Here is a 19,067-nt window from a genome sequence, read left to right as displayed (position 1 = left end):
TGACCCTGCGTCTTTTTCAAGATGTCATTCAAACCGTGTGTTTCTGGATGCGGTCGATATCTGTCCCCAGCTGACGGTCACGTTCGTTGTCTCACGTGTTTGGGCGTTCAGCACGCTGAGGCTGCGTTCGTGAATGACTCATGTTCCCATTGCGGGAACATGACCATCGCAGTTTTACGGTCCAGACTCCATTACCTCGAAAGAGGCGGAGCACCATTGCGCATCCCCCGATCTAGTGGTCCTCCCGCTGCAAAGCAGAGGGCTGCTACTTTGGCTGATGGCCTTGGTGGGGACCTGAGGGTTACTGTGAGGGCTTCCCCGACGGGTCAAACGGCTCCTCGGGCCCCTCCCCCCTCCGCTGCGCCGGTGGAGCTTCCAGAAGAGCGCGCTGGCCTCCCCCGGGAGGTCCCAGGCATTTCTTTTGGGGCTCCGGCTGAGGACATGCTGTCGATTGCAGCATCGGGGGACGAGCTAATGGGCTCTGAGGATGAAGATTCGGCTGCGCTGCCCCCTTCGGGTGTGACAGCGTTGCCCGAGTCCGACCCAGAGCTTACGGCTATGCTTTCCCGGGCCGCCGCGAGTGTCGGGCTCGAGTGGAACCCTCCACCGTGTCCCGAACCCTCGCGGTTGGACGATTGGTTTCTCGGGACGGCCCGTGCTGGTTCTCAGCGCCCCGCCCCGGTTCCTTTCTTCCCGGAAGTGCATCAGGAGATCACGAAATCGTGGGTAGCGCCTTACAACGCTCGCTCACGGTCGACTGACTCCTCCGTCCTCACTACTCTCGATGGTGGTGCGGCTAAGGGCTACGTGGGAATCCCCTCAGTCGAGCGGTCTGTGGCGATGCAACTGTGTCCCAAGACCGCTGCGGACTGGCGGGGTGCCCCGCGTCTCCCCTCCCGGGCGTGTAAGTTCTCGTCCGGTCTCACGGGCAGGGCTTACACCGCCTGCGGGGAAGCCGCATCATCTCTGCATGCTATGGCGCTCCTGCAGGTCCACCAGGCCAAGGCGCTAAAGCAATTGCACGAGGGTAGTTCCGACCAGGGTGTTATGCAGGAACTGCGTGCGGCGACTGACCTCGCTCTCCGGGCGACGAAAGTCACTGCACGCTCCCTGGGTCGGGCGATGTCCACACTAGTGGTCCAGGAACGCCACCTGTGGCTGAACCTGGCAGACATGCGTGATTCCGACAAGGTCCGGTTTCTCAACGCCCCTGTCTGTCAAGCCGGCCTCTTCGGCGACGCCATCGAGAGCTTCGCCCAGCAGTTCTCGGTGGCCCAGAAGCAGACGGAGGCCATCAAAAACATCCTGCCCCGACGACCCGCTGCTGCCTCCACCCAGTCGTCGTCGGCAGCACCTCCGCCTGCTCGTCGCCGAGGGCGTCCCCCTGCGTCCGCCTCCGCCCCTGCGAAACCCAAGCAGCAGCCTCCACCGGGAAAGCAGGGTGCCGGACGTAAGGGAGGCGCCCAACCCGCTCAGGGCTCCGCTAAACCAGCCGGCAAGCGCAAGGGGAAGCGGCCCTGAGACGGGCAGCCCAGGGAAGACGGGAGCTGCTCTGAGGGAGATGATGTCCGCATCTTTCTCCCACCCCCCGGAGGAGGACCGGGGGGCCCCGACTGGTGTTACATCTCTGCCGCTGGCTCTCCGGAGTCCAGCGGCACCCACATTCTCAATAAAAGAGCAGTTTCTATTTTCCCTGGGCCCCAAGAGGGCCAGGTTGGCAGTGCGCGACGCCCCCGGGCCTTGCCACTCCTTTCCTCCCCTCTCCCCCTCGCCAGGGGACAGCAGTGTGGGCACCGAGAACGCCCCCGGGCCTTCTCACCCACACTCTGCCCCGCCCTGGAATATTCGGACAACACTCCGGGCCGCCTCCGGGCCTCCCGAGTCGGGTCCGTCCATTCCACTTCGCTGCCCCACCCCGGGTACGTCTGTGGTGCCGTTGGTCCCGCTTGTACGGTCTCTGGGGGCTTGGCTTCAGCTCCCCAGGCCGTCTCGCTGGCTCATCCGTACCATCAGACTCGGCTACGCGATTCAGTTCGCTCGCCGGCCTCCCAAGTACAAGGGCATCCTCTTCACCTCAGTGCGGAGCAGCGATGCCCAGGTCTTGCGGTCAGAGATCGATGTCCTGCTGGCGAAGGACGCGATCGAGCCGGTTCCTCCAGCCGATATGAAGGCGGGGTTCTACAGCCCCTACTTCATTGTACCCAAGAAAGGGGGTGGGTTACGGCCAATCTTGGACCTGCGTATCCTGAATCGGGCCCTGCACAAGCTCCCGTTCCGGATGCTAACGCAGAAACGCATTTTCGAATGCATCCGTCCCCAAGATTGGTTTGCAGCGATCGACCTGAAGGACGCGTACTTTCATGTCTCTATCCTTCCTCGACACAGACCGTTCCTACGTTTTGCGTTCGAGGGGAAGGCATATCAGTACAAAGTCTTGCCCTTCGGGCTGTCCCTGTCGCCTCGCGTCTTCACGAAAGTCGCAGAGGCAGCCATTGTTCCGCTCAGAGAACGCGGCGTTCGCGTCCTCAACTATCTCGACGACTGGCTTATACTCGCCCAGTCTCGGGAGCAGTTGTGCGAACACAGGGACATGGTGCTCAGTCACCTCAGCCTGTTGGGCCTTCGGGTCAACCGAGAGAAGAGCAAACTCTGTCCCGCACAGAGGATCTCTTATCTCGGTATGGAGCTGGATTCGGTCAGCCAGACTGCGCGCCTCACGGAAGAGCGGGTCCGGTCGGTGTTGAACTGCTTGAATTCGTTCAAGAACAGGACGGCGGTCCCACTGAAATTTTTTCAGAGGCTCCTGGGGCATATGGCATCTGCAGCCGCGGTAACGCCGCTCGGATTGCTTCATATGAGACCGCTTCAACACTGGCTCCATGGCCGAGTCCCGAGGTGGGCGTGGCAGAGCGGCCAGTACCGGGTCCCAGTGACTCCTTACTGCCGCCAAACTTTCAGCCCATGGTCCGACGCTTCGTTTCTCCGGGCCGGGGTGCCCTTAGAACAAGTGTCCAGGCATGCTGTGCTCTTCACGGATGCCTCCTCCACGGGCTGGGGGGCCACGTACAACGGGCATGCAGTTTCAGGTCTGTGGACGGGACCTCAATTGCATTGGCATATCAATTGCCTCGAGTTGTTAGCGGTACACTTGGCACTGCGCCGCCTCAAGGGGCCGCTACGTGGCAAGCATGTACTGGTCCGTACGGACAACATTGCGGCCGTTGCGTACATCAACCGTCAGGGTGGTCTACGCTCCCGTTGCATGTTCCAACTCGCCCGCCACCTCCTCCTTTGGAGTCAGAAGCATCTGAGGTCGCTTCGTGCCATTCACATCCCAGGTGCGCTGAACCAGACAGCCGACGAGCTCTCTCGCCAGTCGACACCTCCGGGGGAGTGGCGACTCCATCCCCAGGCGGTCCAGCTGATATGGGACCTCTTCGGAGCCGCACAGGTAGACCTGTTTGCCTCTCCGGACTCGACCCATTGCCAGTGGTACTATTCCCTGTCCGGGGGCACCCTCGGCACGGATGCACTGGCGCACAGCTGGCCCCGGGACCTGCGCAAATATGCGTTTCCCCCAGTGAGCCTTCTTGCACAGACCCTGTGCAAGGTCAGGGAGGACGAGGAGCAGGTCTTGTTAGTTGCGCCCTACTGGCCCAACCGGACCTGGTTCCCAGAACTAACTCTCCTCGCGACAGCCCCTCCTTGGCCGATCCCCCTGAGGAGGGACCTTCTTTCTCAGGGACGGGGCACTCTATGGCACCCGCGTCCAGACCTCTGGAAACTCCATGTCTGGTCCCTGGACGGGACCCGGAGGTTCTAGGTGGTCTACCACAGGCAGTGGTAGACACCATCTCTTCTGCTAGAGCCCCCTCTACGAGGCGCCTCTACGCTTTGAAGTGGAACCTGTTCGTTGAATGGTGCTCTTCCCACCGGGAAGACCCCCGAAGGTGTTCGATTAGTGTCGTGCTTTCTTTCCTGCAAGATGGGCTGGAGCGAAGGCTGTCTCCCTCCACCCTCAAAGTGTACGTCGCAGCAATAGCGGCGTATCACGACGCAGTCGAAGGTAAGTCCGTAGGAAAGCACGACTTAATCGTCAGGTTCCTCAGAGGTGCGAGGAGGCTAAATCCTCCTCGTCCAAACTCGTTACCCTCTTGGGACTTAGCTCTAGTGCTCAGAGCACTTCAGAGCCCTCCCTTTGAGCCTTTGCAGTCTGTGGAGCTTAAAATCCTGTCAATGAAGACAGTGCTTCTGACGGCATTGGCCTCCATCAAGAGGGTAGGGGACCTGCATGCACTTTCGGTCAACGAATCGTGCCTAGAATTCGGGCCGGCCAACTCTCACGTTGTCCTGAGACCCCGGCCTGGATACGTGCCCAAGGTTCCTACCACTCCCTTCCGGGACCAGGTAGTGAACCTGCAAGCGCTGCCTTCGGAGGAGGCAGACCCAGCCCAGGCTTTGTTATGTCCCGTCCGCGCTCTCCGCGCTTACGTCGACCGGACTCAAAGCTTTCGGACCTCAGAGCAACTCTTCGTCTGTTACGGAGGCCAGCAGAAGGGAAAGGCTGTCTCCAAGCAGAGGTTGGCCCACTGGATAGTGGATGCTATCGTCTTGGCTTACCAGTCCCAAGACGTGCCTTGCCCGTTCGGGTTGCGAGCACACTCAACAAGGAGTGTTGCTTCTTCCTGGGCGCTGGCTCAAGGCGCCTCGCTGACAGATATATGTAGAGCTGCGGGCTGGGCGACACCTAACACGTTCGCTAGATTCTATAGCCTCCGTGTAGAGCCGGTATCTTCCCGCATCCTCGCCCCCAGTGGCCAGTAGCGCTAAGTGCCCGTTCTAAGTGTCGGCTTGCAACGCCACTCCCGCCCTCTGGGCCGGATACGTGCGTCTATTTTTCTCCAGTTGTGTTCCCCGGAAACGGCTAACCCTGTCGAGCTCCTCCGTCACCCCTGCGGTGCCAGACGTTGCGGCCGTCTGACGCCAGGCCTGCACCCGTATGCTTGTGAAACGTGTGTGTAGGCTGGGTTCCATATGTAGCGGTCCCCTCACGGCTACCCCATATGTGTATTCTTCCACGGTACCAGCTACCCTACTCGGCTAGCCCCGTGTCTTTCCCTTGACAGAGCCCGCTCTGTCGTCTCTGGGCGTGTTCTTTCCCCCCTGGGACCAGGCTGGAACCACCCCAGAGACTGCCATATGTTGCACTACCCTGCCAGGTTAGTCCTTATGTGTATTCTGCCACCTAGCCTTCTACTGAAGGACGTGGCTCCGCAGCGTACCATCTCCCGAGACGGGCACGCTTTCCCAGCGTTATCCAATAGTCACACTGAGTGGGTCTTGCAGAAACAGCAGTGACTGACCTCCCTGCTTGGAGCCCTGACTTCCGTACCATCTAAGACGGTCCAGTGCGCTCAAGCAGGACGCTGGAAGGGCCAGCGCCCTGGCGTTTTGGTAGGGATCCCAATTCGTCGGTCAGTTCCGACGTACGTCGAACGTGACCGACTGAAAGGGAACGTCTCGGTTACGTATGTAACCCTCGTTCCCTGAAGGAGGGAACGGAGACGTACGTCCCGTCGCCAGGTGCTGTGCTTCCGCTAGGGGGCCGAGTCACTAGTTCGGCTCCTCAGCAGAAAAAAGCAATGATCAAGCATTCCACTTCCTTATTTATACCCGCGCTGCGGGGCGGTGCGTGGAATGCGTGGATCGCATGCCAATCTCCATTGGCTCGTTTTTAATACACTCGAAGTAGATTGGTCTCTGAGATCAGATCCCAATTCGTCGGTCAGTTCCGACGTACGTCTCCGTTCCCTCCTTCAGGGAACGAGGGTTACATACGTAACCGAGACGTTTCTCAGTGTTTGGATGTACAAATGAAAACAGAAGTCTTTTTTCAGTTCCTTCTGATCTGTGATCACTGATTTCTGATGTGTAGCTAATTATTTATAATTCGTGCACACGCTGCGGCTTCTCTCTCTCCCGACAGAACAGTGTTTTCTATCTTGTGAGTCAGTGTTTTTGTACGTCCTTGTCGCGTCTATCTGTTCTAAAATGTGCATACAGTCATGAGTTTCTGCTCAACATCGGCAGACTCACATCTCTTTAGAGATAAACCTCACACACGCCGAAGCTCGGGCTGCACTGGCCGGTCGTTCTTCAACATCACCGACCCCCAGTACTGCATCTGGCCCACAGCGGAGGCACCAAACGCGGCGTGAGATTAAGCAGAAGGGGGGTAAGCGTGAGGGTATCCGGCTAGGCTAGCCAGCTTTCCCCACAATAAACTGGATTACATTCGATTACTGCTGTTGTGTCTTTGTTTGCGCTGTGTACTCAATGCGCGTCACTGACGCTTTTCATATGATAGGAAAATATCTAAAAATAATGCTATAATCAACACTTACTCGTAACTCGTTCATCTCGACAGCTGTAATGGTACTTTGCATGTGTTACAAAGTTGGTAATAATGATGAAGACGGACTCTGTGTGACTGGGACTCGTGTTTATTCAGAACTCTCAGATACAAACAAAATAAACTCGGGCTGACTGACAGAGCTCTCATAACTCAGTAGTTACTATAAATAACGTTGTTAGCAATCGCTCCGTCTCCGTGATGTCCGGATCGCGAACGAATCATTCTTTTGAATCGGTTCTTTTTAGTGAACCGAATCAGTTCACCAAATCGTACTGAATCGTTCTAAACGGTTCGCGTCTCCAGTCAGCGCTGATCCATAATTTACTAAAGTTACTAACTTTCTGACATGAGTGACAGTCCCTCTGACTAAAAGTAGACTAATAACCTGAAGTATATGCTGTAACTACAACAGTTCACTGAACTGAGACTGACAGAACTGATGTGAAGTGAACTCAGGTCCATCCGTCTCTCTGGCAGCAGCTCGTGCCTGCTCGTGCCTCGTAGACCTCGTTAAAACACGCCCCCTCCGCTCATTTCAAATGCAAAGATGTCAGCCAATCACAACAGTGGGCGTTTTTACTGAAGTCTCACAGCAGACACGCCTCTTGAAACAGGGCATTCAGCCACAGGACAAACAGCAGTATAGAAAAAATGCCTTTTATTTCTAAATTATGACATTTTATGATGTAAAAATCATACTAACAATATAAGTACACCTCAGGAAACATTATAAAATAATAGAAAAATGCCATGCCATGGGACCTTTAAAAATTTGCCCGGCTTTTATTTCACCTTCAACTGCCAGATCGAAACATACGTTTAAATAATTCAGAAGATTTCACCGAACTTCTTCAGCAGGCGATGTCAGTCTGACATCAACATGCAGTGAAATAAAAGTTTAGAATAAATCAACGGAAAATTGTGCGTGAAACATCTCGTTTGTGCAATTTTTTCAATTGTTAATGCTACATCAACACACTCTAACACAGTGTGATGTATGAAGGTGATGATGAGTGATGCATATAGTCATGAAACCAGAGACCCTCACTTGAAATCTGATCCGACTGGTCACAAGAGATTTGAGTCTGCCAGGTGTAAACAGCAATCTGTCTCGTCTGGCTACCCGCGATCGGACCACCCGAGACGGATCTTAATACAAGGTGTAAATTCCACCCACAGGAATTTTGCCGGCAACACAAAACCAGACGTTCATCCACCTGGAAAACTATTCCCACCTCAAAAATGACAATTTAGCCAACTATAGAATTTTTTTGACTATTTACACTAGCTCTTAGAGCTTTAACAAAATTCAAGCGTCATATTTCTGCTTATACAAATATGAAATACCGGTTTTATTTGCATGACTCTAACAGGAACTGTCTAACATGTCTGCATCTGAAAGCACACATCAAGCTCACATCCTCAGTCCCACTAGGGCTGGGCGATACGGCCAAATCATTCAGTATAAATATTTATCACAATATTCATTTCATACCATTAATGAAGTAAGGACATGCATTCTGTATGTTTATTAGACATAATAAATGTAAAAATAACTCGTTTTTTTTACCAATAAACACCCAGAGCAAGCTTACCCTTAATTTAGTGCGCCATGAATTAGTTGTATTTTTTCCCCAAATTCTGTGTTTTAAATTTTTTCCTGGATTCTGTTTTATGATTTAACCCTCCTATTATCTTTGGGGTCAATTTGACCCCATTCAATGTTTAACTCTTTCACCGCCAGCAGCCCATAGAATATTTTGTTGTATGAATATCTGAGCATGCAATATATCAAAAGAAAGAGCAGACCCTCTGCTTTTAAACAAATACAATTCTTTACTCTAGCTTCATGCATTCCTTTTTTATCAACACTTAAATATGGGTAACATTTTGAACAAAACGCTGAGAAAATCACGTTTTTGTCAAAGACTAAATCAAAATCTGATTCAGAACGATGATCAAACACAGATGGGGTATATCGAGTCCATCAACACCCCTAATGCTTGCACAGTCCTATAGCTCGCCCTGGGTCGACATTTCATTCAGTAACATTAGGCAGTTTTATATGATGTTTAATGTTGATGATCACGTTATTTTACATATGCATCTGCTTACATCCGAATCGCTTGTTTTTTCCATAGACTGTAAAAAAATATGGACGTAGTGTCCGTGACGTCACCCACAGGATTCTGATGAGCAGTTTTGACGCATAAAGTAGGGTCGAGCTGGCCATTGCCATCTTGGCAGCGCGTCATCGCGGGTCACTCCCGGATAACAGAAAATGGGCAAAGAGGCGGGACGTGGGTGGAGCTGAGGTGACACGATGACTAACAGACAGAAGACAAACGGCAATCCACCTGTCACTTAAAGTGGCCACGCCCTTAATTATTCAGAACGTTAAGGCTTTATATAATGTAAACGAATGAGTTATAAAAAAAATTCACCTCCCTCACAGTTGCGTGAAGGGCAAAATTAACCATATAGACCAAAACCACAATTTGTACCAGGCTGTAAACATGTTTTTTTCTGCTGTAAAGTTGGGCATTTTAACATGGGGCTCAGTGAGATTCTGCTCCCTTCTTGACCCTAGTGGCCAGTCGATGAATTGCAGTTCAAGTCACTTCCGTATTGGCTTCACGAGAAACTGCGCGAGTTTGCCACTTGGTCTTTTCATGTCTACTTTTCCTGTGTTTTGATCATGAGATTCTGTACTCATTCAGAAGATGCATAGCGCCCCCTAGCGTATAACAGTGAAAAACCGGAAACCCGGAAAATTCAGTGTTTGGCGGGGAAGCATTTTCTCACAAATAATGGGAAAGAGTTAACGTCTGTAAAAACACGATTTTTTTTGCTTCAGATTGAATGACTTTTCCTAATTGAATGGGGACAACTCTGTAAACATAAAATTAGCATGATGATATTTTTCCAATGTCCTGTACACATTTTTTAGCATCTGTGTTCTTTGGGGTCAATTTGACCCCAGGCTCTTTATGCTGTATAAAACATAATGAATATAAAAATTTTACACACATTTATTTTGGTTGTTTCAATTTTTCCAGGGCCCACCAGATATGCTGTCAGCCATAAATGACCCGAGACATTTTTGTAAAAAAAAAATAATCCATGCTTGTCTATTCTTGTAATTAGTTTATTATTTTCTATGCGGATGCGCTACCCTTTAAAATCACCCAATCATCCTAGAATGATTAATTCTTAAAAAAATAGAGCTATTAAAATAATCTGGTGAAATTGTTTTCATATCGCAATATATATCATGGAAAAACACCATATTGCGGAAAACCAAAATTTTGCAATGTCAGTTATTTCCAATATCGTGCAGCCCTACAAGAAAGTACAATTCATCGTTTCCTATAGCAGGCAAAATTGTTCAAGTGTTTTTACCAGTTGACTACTTTGTGCACATCAAATACTTGTCTAGTCAGTAACTCATGCACACCCCTGAATTTAACCCATACTCGTGTCTGCAGCCAATCGAATTTCAGCCGTCAATCACAAATATTTGTAATATTAATCACATACAAACATCAGGCCAAAGCACCTGAGACAAACACAAGTCTGTTTACTTGATAAATGGTGAGTCTCATTGACTACAAACACATGACAATGGTCAACAAACTTTATGACTCACCAGGGTCATTATGTGAATGGGGCACAACAAAGACTTGCAGTGGCTCATTGTCCCATTCATCAGCCTGATAAGAGATATCAAAGCCTTGTTTCCATACTCCACCATCAGGGTTATCAAAGCTGAGCAAATCATAAACATCCAGCATCTGAAATAAAGCAGGAGAGAACATCATTTTACTGGACTATAACAGGCATGCATACTTCCAATTGTTGACCAAGTGCAAGTTCATAATACGGGACATGTACATCAATATTTATCAGTAACGAAAGTGTATCATATTTTGCGTAGTTATTTAAAGGCTTTGTAGTGTGAATTTATGTCAGCTCTCTGTTCGCTGAAGCAAAAAAATAAATAAAAATATTTTCTTTTAAGCAATTCCTGCATGTATTTGGACAGGAAAAAAATTAATTATTGACAAGCACCACAAAAAAAGCAGGTTTTCTTTAGTGACAGGAGGAAAAATACCAATATTTCCAGTTGCACATGTAAATGATTATATTACATCACAACCCCATGTAAAACAATTAGCAGTGGAATAGGGTTAAGTAAAAAGGCAAGCCATAAACAAACGCACATGCAAAAGTATGTAAAAATTAGTCTGGGAGAGTGACGATTCAGGCATTGAGATATTTCTTAACCTTCTTCACAGCCAGTGGGGTATTTGCAAAAACAAGTCTCTCTGGCATTGATCTATTCATGTTTACTGACCCATTGTTCATGACAAAAAAAATCTTTATTAAGTATATTGTGCATAAAATAATAGCAAAACTGTTTTGCACCTCTCAAGGTTAATTTTCTCCAATGACCACATTCTTCATGGAATAATGTGTCTTCCTGATTCATAAACACAGGTGACAACTTGTGAACACCCTTCAACTTTCAGTTAAAGTTACCCAGTATGCTAAATGTGATTTTATTGTGTACAGTATGTCTTACAAAAAGAAAAAGACATTGAGGTTTTAGTTTAGAGGAAGAATTAATATCATCTCCCTTATCCCTCATTAATTACTTGATTCTTGATCTTAATACATGATTTTTATTCAAATGATTCAAGCAAATGTTATTTACAGACTGTTTTAAAAAGCTAGTTTACTTCCATATATTTTGCTTTAAAACCCTAATAAATTGTTGTAACTTTTAAATGTATGTATATGTAAACTAGTTACATTGCCATTCAAAGGTTTTGGGGTTGGTAAGATTTTTTTTATGTTTTTTTAAAAGAAGTATCTTATGCTCACCATGGCTGCACTTATAATTACAAATACAGTAAAACAGTAATAATATGACATATCATTAAAATGTTAAATAATTGTTTTCAATTTGAATGAGTGCAGTCACATCGATTAATCGCGATTAATCGCATCTAAAATAAAAGTTTGTGTTTACATATATATATGTGTACTGTATAATTATTATGTATATATAACACACACACATGCATGTATATATTTAAGAAAAAAAAAAATATATACATGCAAATATTTCTTAAATATATACATTAATGAGTGTGATGAAAAGTATTAATATATACATAATAATTATACACAGTAAGCACACACACATGTAAACACAAACTTTTATTTTAGATGCGATTAATCGTTTTGACAGCACTAATTTGAATCTATTTTAAAATAATTTATTCTGAAAAGCGGCATTTTCAGCATCATTACTCCCGTCTTCATTGTCACACGATCATTCAAATATGCTGATTATCTGCTCAAGAAACATTTCATCTTATTATTAATGTTGAAAACAGCTGTGCTGCTTAATATTTTTGTGGAAATCATGATTTGTGATTGTATATATACTATAATTATTTATATATAAAATGATGTATTACATGAATTATTTTTAAATTCATTATAAATTAAATACATTTCTTTCTGACACAGAAAATGTGTTGATAAAAATAAAATGTATATATTTTTGTATTGGAGCCAGATAAAATATTGGCCAGGTAGAAATCAGGGTTGGTATAAATATAAACCACTGGCCTGACTGGGCAAGTAGAAGAAATCCTTAGGTCGTGTGCCCTGACAATAATCAATTGGTCCCCTTAATCTTAAAGGTTCACCCAAAAATGGAAATTCTGTCATCACTTACTCACCCCCAAGTTGTTCCAAACCTGTATGCGTTTCTTTCTTCTGTTGAAAACATAGACTGTATAAAACTATGGACGTAGTGTCCGTAGGTTTCTGAAGAGCATTTCTGAATCCCAAAGTGGGCAAAGCCGGCCGTCGACATCTTGGCAGCACGTCACTCCCGGATAACCAAAAATGGGCAAAGAGGTGGGACGTCTGTGAAGCTGAGGTGATGCGATGGCTAACAGACAGCCGACAAACGGCAATCCAACTGTCACTTAATTATGTAGAACTTTAAGGCTCAAAGGGTTAGTTCACCCAAAAATGAAAATTCTGTCATTAATTACTCACCCTCATGTCGTTGGACACCCGTAAGTCCTCCGTTCATATTCGGAACACAAATGAAGATATTTTAGTTGAAAGCTGATGGCTGAGAAAGGCTTCAGATAGGCCTCCATTGGCATTCAGTACATTGACACTTCCAAGATCCATGAAAGGCACTTAAAACGTCGTTACAAAGTCTATCTCACCACAGTGGCTCTACAATAATCTTACAATGCGACGACAATAGTTTTTGTGCGCAAAAAAAAATCAAAATAACACCTTTATCCAACTTGTTCTCGACTTCCGTGTGTGCCTCCACGACGCATGCGCGAGAATATGACGTAGCGCCGGTGTTCGGGAATCCATGAAATACACACTTAAGCCCCATTTTGAGCACTACGCCGAGACCTAAAGCACGATCAATGTAGAATCCAACAGCTTAGACACGCGCGTCTTCCTCTGCTCGTAAACAAATCGCTTCTGGGTCATATGTCCGAACGCCGGATCTGCGTCATATTCTCGGGCATGCGTCGTGGAGGCATACACGGAAGTCGAGAACAAGTTGGATAAAGGTGTTATTTTGATTTTTTTTTGCGCACAAAAACTATTGTCGTCGCATTGTAAGATTATTGTAGAGCCACTGTGGTGAGATAGACTTTGTAACGACGTTTTAAGTGCCTTTCATGGATCTTGGAAGTGTCAATGTACTGAATGCCAATGGAGGCCTGTCTGAAGCCTTTCTCAGCCATCAGCTTTCAACTAAAATATCTCCATTTGTGTTCCGAATATGAACGGAGGACTTACGGGTGTCCAACGACATGAGGGTGAGTAATTAATGACAGAATTTTCATTTTTGGGTGAACTAACCCTTTAATATAATTTAAGCAGGCCCGGTTCCAGAATCAAATCACAGAGTGTGCTTCTGAAATTACTGAAGGGGGCTCTAGTAAAGTGCAGGCTAAGCAATGGCTCCACCGTAGCAGTGTACAGTGAGAAAATTATGATTATATATATATATACAAATTATCCCTTATATCAATAATTGGAATTTCAAAAATATTTTGCTACAAATGTTTGTCTATTAATCTGCCTTTACATTGCTTTAATGCGTTATTTTTTTGTTTGGGGCATAAAAAACAAATGACAAAAAAAAAAAAATCCTGTTATATTCTATATCCTCCTCTGTAGAGGACACCAGAACTATTTATTGAGAAAATTAAAAGACATGAATAGACAAAAACAATGGGATTTGTTTTTGCTTCAAGCTTTTTTTAAAATCCAAAGTATGTATAAAGATGATTCTTAATGTTATGAGAGATAACAGGATAATTTGATATGCCATTTTACTTTACGCAATATGTGTGTAAACATGGCCCTAAATGCCATTCCCATTATACGTAATGCATCTAAACACTGTATCTAATTTGCATATTAATGAGTTTTGGGACAATATGACAATGTTTTCATAAAAATATCTCATATTTCATAAGAATATCCTTATTATAATAAGAAGAAATCCACTAAATAATGTCCACTACAAAGGAAAAACCTCTATTCTGCATCAGGAGGATATTTCTGTCTCGTGCAGAGTGGCATTTATATTTAGATGTCACTTCCGAAACTTTGGCCGTCTGTCCTCTTAGCGACAATAGTTTTATTCAATGAATTTTATAGACTGTAGCCTCGAAAGTGAGCCAAGATCGCTATATGATCACTAAAATGCTGTTGCTTGGTCAGTTCATCGCGATCTCACAAAGTTATATTATAACAATGTCAACAATAAATCTCTTACTTACATCGTGTCTTGACTTTGTTTGATAATGAGAAGTTTCACTCAGCACTGAATAAAAATTCTGCCGCGGTGATATTCTGACTAACTTAAACACCTCTGGTTGCGTTCAAGAGATCAACTGTGATTGGCTACATTACTCACCACTGCAAAAACACGCCGTAAAATAGATGCATTTGACGCTCTCTCCAAAGCTCGGACACAAATTTGCAAATCTGCCAAATCTGATTCGCCCATATTCTTAGGGCGTTTTCACACCTGAAAGTCCGCACCAAGGTCCGAACTGAAGTTCATGTTTTGATACTTTTTATATATTCGGTTAGTTTTGGTTTGGTTTCACATTGCAATTATGTGAGCGGACTAAAGAACTTTACATGACACACTTGCGTCCACTCGTCATCATCTATGTGGGCTGCATCTGGACATTGATTGGTTTGTAAACGGACGTGCGTCTGACATCAGCGTCTTTGACAAGAGTGAAGGAACGGACGCATATCGTGGTTGCCACTATTGAACCGTGCGCATTGCTTGACTATTTTTTATTCGTTACGTTTAAAAGTGGACATTTCAAGCTTTATATACACATATTTCTCATGTTTGTGAGGCAAGTAGCCTGCTGAGTTTTGGTTTATTTGAGACGCGCTCCAGTTCATGTGTAAAGCATGTGATCGATCCCGCGATTATTGTCTGCTATAGATTATTTGCTTCTTATTTATTAAATCCAGGAAATTATCTGATTAAACGTTGATTAAAATTAAGATACAATTTATACAAAATGAAATTCCCATTAAAGAAATGCTTTCTAAGCAAAATCATACAAAATTTCATTCAAAATTATTTCTGACTTTCTGTCTTCTGACATATTGCGCATATTTTCACTTTTCATAATCAATGTAGCCTAGATTGAATTTAAAAATAACGTTATAATATTTAAACATAAACAGGAACTTCCTGTAAATGGTCTGAAAGTCCGAACCATACAGAAAATGCTTTCAGACTAGAAACGAACCGAACCTTTGTTCAGTTTGATCCGGACCGAGACTACCTCTTTTCGTCGGACCAAATTTCGTCTGTTTGGTCCGGACCGTGGTACGGGGGAGGTTTCACACCTGCAATTTTGATTCGGACCAAACTGAAAAGTCCGAAAATCCGGACCAAACAAGGTAGGTGTGAAAACGCCCTTACAGTAGCCTATCAACTGAGGGTGCTTTTGCTTGCGTTTGAGCGTGCTTAGCACCCTCTAGCACCACTCTTTGTACCAGACTGTAAACATATTTTTTTTCTGGTTGCCGCATGGTTGAAAACAATAGTAGATATTTTGAAGAATGTCGGGTGAGCAGACAATTGATGGCACCCATTGATTTCCATAGTAGGCAAAAAAATACAATGAAAGCCAATGGCTACCATCAACTGTCTAATCACCAACATTCTTTTGTGCTCAACAGAAGAAACAGGTTTAGAACAACATAATGAGTAAATGATGACAGAATTTTCATTTTTGGGTGAACTGTCCCTTTAAGACTCCCTTTTCTCTCTGTACCTGTACTCCATCCGCTGCCTTGGAGTACGTCCGTGTTGCGAACTGGCAGTCCTCTGAGTGGACGGGGAGCAGCGCAGGAGCAAGGGGCAGCAATTCCAAGTTCCCCTGACTCATGTTCCCTTCAGGAAACATTTTCCCAACTTTCACAGTTTCTCTCAGGTTAATTACGGAGTCCCTGATGTTGGCAATGATCTCATTGTTCTCTGAAAGCAGTCTTTCTAAGTGGTCTATTTTGTCCTGCAGAACACCAAGCTGACCCTGTAAAACAGAGAAAAACGTTGAGCAACACTTTGAACACTGCATTGGACAGGATCCACGCAGCCCTTCAGGACAAAAATTCAGACAATGACGTAACTGAATACGTTTCCACATAACCTAAATGACGTTGTTTACGGGCCTTACAGGCTTTGAAAATAAATTTTAACATCCAAAGTCATTTAACGCAGCACCTGGCCTGCAACTTTTCAGGCACAAGCACCGTGTCTGTGAAAAAGGGAGATTTACAACATTCGATTTCGAATTCTCTCACTTTCAGCAGTGGCTCTTAAAAGTAATTTAAACAAGGTGTTTAAATATCTGTCATGCCCTTTTACATCAGTGACAAAGAACATCATTGCTAAACTCTCAGGTGATTCACAATTGCTGCTGCCACAGTTTTAAGATGAGGTTTAGGGTTATTCCATTGGGAATAGAGTGGTGCAGGTATGACATCAATTTGAAGGCCAAAACACGGAAGCGAGTTAGCATTTTAGCACTTCCAGTTCCATCGTCCCAAAGTCAATGGGTTTTTTGAATGGGGTTTTGGTTAAATGGTTGAAATAAGGTCTGTATCTGTTCTATTACATTTAATACATCAGTATTACACCACTCATGATTTTTTGAAGCTGTTTCGTGTCTTGAAAAAGGCGGTTGCTAACAAGTGGCTAAATGAGACTACAGAGGCTGTCGGGGAGATTAAACGTCATCACGCCGAAAAGGTAAGATTGGTCCGCTTTTACAACCTTATTATGCTCATAGTTGTGCTCTTATAAACTATTCTAACTCAAACTTTCCAGGGAAATGTTTTTAGATAAAAACTGAATGAGTTGCCGGAAGCTCAGTGATGGTGACGTTGAAATCGTGGGACAGTGTAGTAGTGGGTGTAGTCCGTTTATAGCCTTTTACTTCTGGCGTCTGCATTCAGGCATCAAAATTCATATATTGTGTATCATAAACTTTTGTTGATCACAGAGCTTGTTTTTTGCGATAATGCAAAAGCCTATGGGAAAATCCTAGGGGGTTTTTTTGTTTGTTTTTTCATTGTTGTTGTGGGAAAGTGTGATGCTACTGGTTGGCCTACAAAGTGATGTCATTCCTGTACCACTCTATTGATTGGATCATTGTAATGATGCCATGTGAGTGACAGGTTGTCCTGCCTTCACGCCAGTAAACACATCATCATAATCAGAAAAGATATGTAGTAGCAAGAGGGAGGGGTAGTTATTTTAATTAAAGATCACATGAATTCATCACACACACACACACACACACACACACACACACACACACACACACACACACACACAAATTGTAATGTGCATAAATGAACAGATAAATAAAACGTATCAACACACGTATATTTAAAAATATACGTGTTATCCAAATAGTTTATACTTGTAGGACCAATTACGGAAGTTTGAAACTATTTGAATGCAAAACACACATACACACACACACACACACACACACACAGAATTGAGCAGGAAACAGTGTGTGTTATCTAAATAGGCAGATCGTTGGGGTTTTGAAAGACAACCTATGAACAACGCTGAGGAGGACTGCGAGGAAATGACCTTTGAGCTCAGTTCACTGTCGAAAGCGAGACAGAATCTCTCTTTCGGAATCGTTTAAGACACTATCGTGAATCTAAGTGGATATAACACAATAAAAGTATTTGGGAAACAGGAAATGCAGGCTTTACTAACTGATCACAGCCATCTTTGTGTCAGTGTATTACTTTAATAGTGTAATGTCACTTGGAAAGAAGCAAACTCAATTAAAACTGCTAGGTGTCTCCTTTTATCCACCAGATCACGATCGAATTAATATTATAAGTTCACGAACTTGAACACAGAAAACACACATCTGCTGACAGTAGGCTACTTTTTTATATAACACGATTTATTGACAAGCATAAGACCGCACGTGGAGTACTTACGTTTTGCGTTCTCTCTCCATTTGGGTTTTTGCTATAATCTAAGTGATCCAACATCAGGTACAAGGAAAATACCACCACACAGAATATGGCACTGCCAAAAACTGTGAACTGTCTGCTGAGCTTCATTTCTCACACGAGTCCTGTAACGTTACATTCACATGAAAGGCAAACTTTTAAAGGCTCGTGTCTCGCGAGCGGTGGTCCCGTAGGTGACAGAAGGCAGAAGTGAAAGAGAAAGGTCTTTTCGCCCAAGAAGAGTTGCACGAAAGGGGACACCTTCTCTGTCTGACGGCTGGGAAATGTCGCGTTATGTATCCACGGACTGAAAATCCACTGCGATCTGTCTTCAAAGTTTTGACGATGCGGAAGAGTTTGTGTGATTCAGCAAATTGTGATGGTCAAACAGGCAAAGGAAAAGCGCCAACCCTGCCCCCTTCCTGCGCTTACCGTGTGTGCTACAGTACAGACAGAGGAAAAGTGAGTGTGGAGTTGCGCCGCCTAACGAGTGAACACATCACACACACACACACACACACACACACACACCGTGCGTCGCTTGTCTGGTTCGCTATCTTTTGTGGGGACTCTCCATAGACGTTATGGTTCTTATACTGTACAAGCTGTATATATTCCATCCCCTTACACTACCCCTACCCCTAAATCTACCATCACAGAAAACTTTCTGCATTTTTACATTTTCAAAAAAACTCACTCTGTATGATTTATAAGCTTGTTTCCTCATGGTGACGCCCCCACAGTGACACGATAAGTCCCCTTAAGTCAGTGTGCATTCAGGTTGAAGTCCCCACCGGGATAGAAAAACATGTACACACATACACAAACACACACGTCTGGTTCGCTATCTATAACGTAATGGTTTTTATACTGTACAAACTGTATATTCTATCCCCTTACACTACACCAACCCATTCCACAAGACTTTCATAATTTACATTTAAAATAAAAAAAACAAAACAATTCTGTATGATTTATAAGCTTTGTTTCCTCATAGGGAACCTCAATTTAGGCCCCCACGGGGATAGTAAAACATGCGCACACACACACACACACA

General features: G+C 45.1%; 1 protein-coding gene across 1 annotated transcript in view; it reads right to left on the bottom strand.

Moving 5' to 3' along the window:
• man2a1 (mannosidase, alpha, class 2A, member 1) overlaps positions 1–18,474 on the bottom strand; it is a 98,498-nt gene extending 80,024 nt beyond the window's left edge. Inside the window, exons 1-3 of the mRNA XM_079815521.1 lie at positions 17,996–18,474; positions 15,799–16,056; positions 10,065–10,209 (exon numbers count right to left, since the gene is read on the bottom strand). Coding sequence (XP_079671647.1) covers positions 10,065–10,209; positions 15,799–16,056; positions 17,996–18,121 — 529 coding nt within the window. The 5' untranslated portion in view covers positions 18,122–18,474. The remainder of the gene's footprint in view (positions 1–10,064; positions 10,210–15,798; positions 16,057–17,995) is intronic.
• Positions 18,475–19,067: the final 593 nt, after the last annotated feature.

The sequence above is a fragment of the Gobio gobio genome (genome assembly GCF_949357685.1).
Source record: "Gobio gobio genome assembly, chromosome: 4".
Lineage (NCBI taxonomy): Eukaryota > Metazoa > Chordata > Actinopteri > Cypriniformes > Gobionidae > Gobio > Gobio gobio.
The sequence above is the reverse complement of the archived record's forward strand: the minus strand, read 5'-3'. Positions and strand labels throughout refer to the sequence as shown.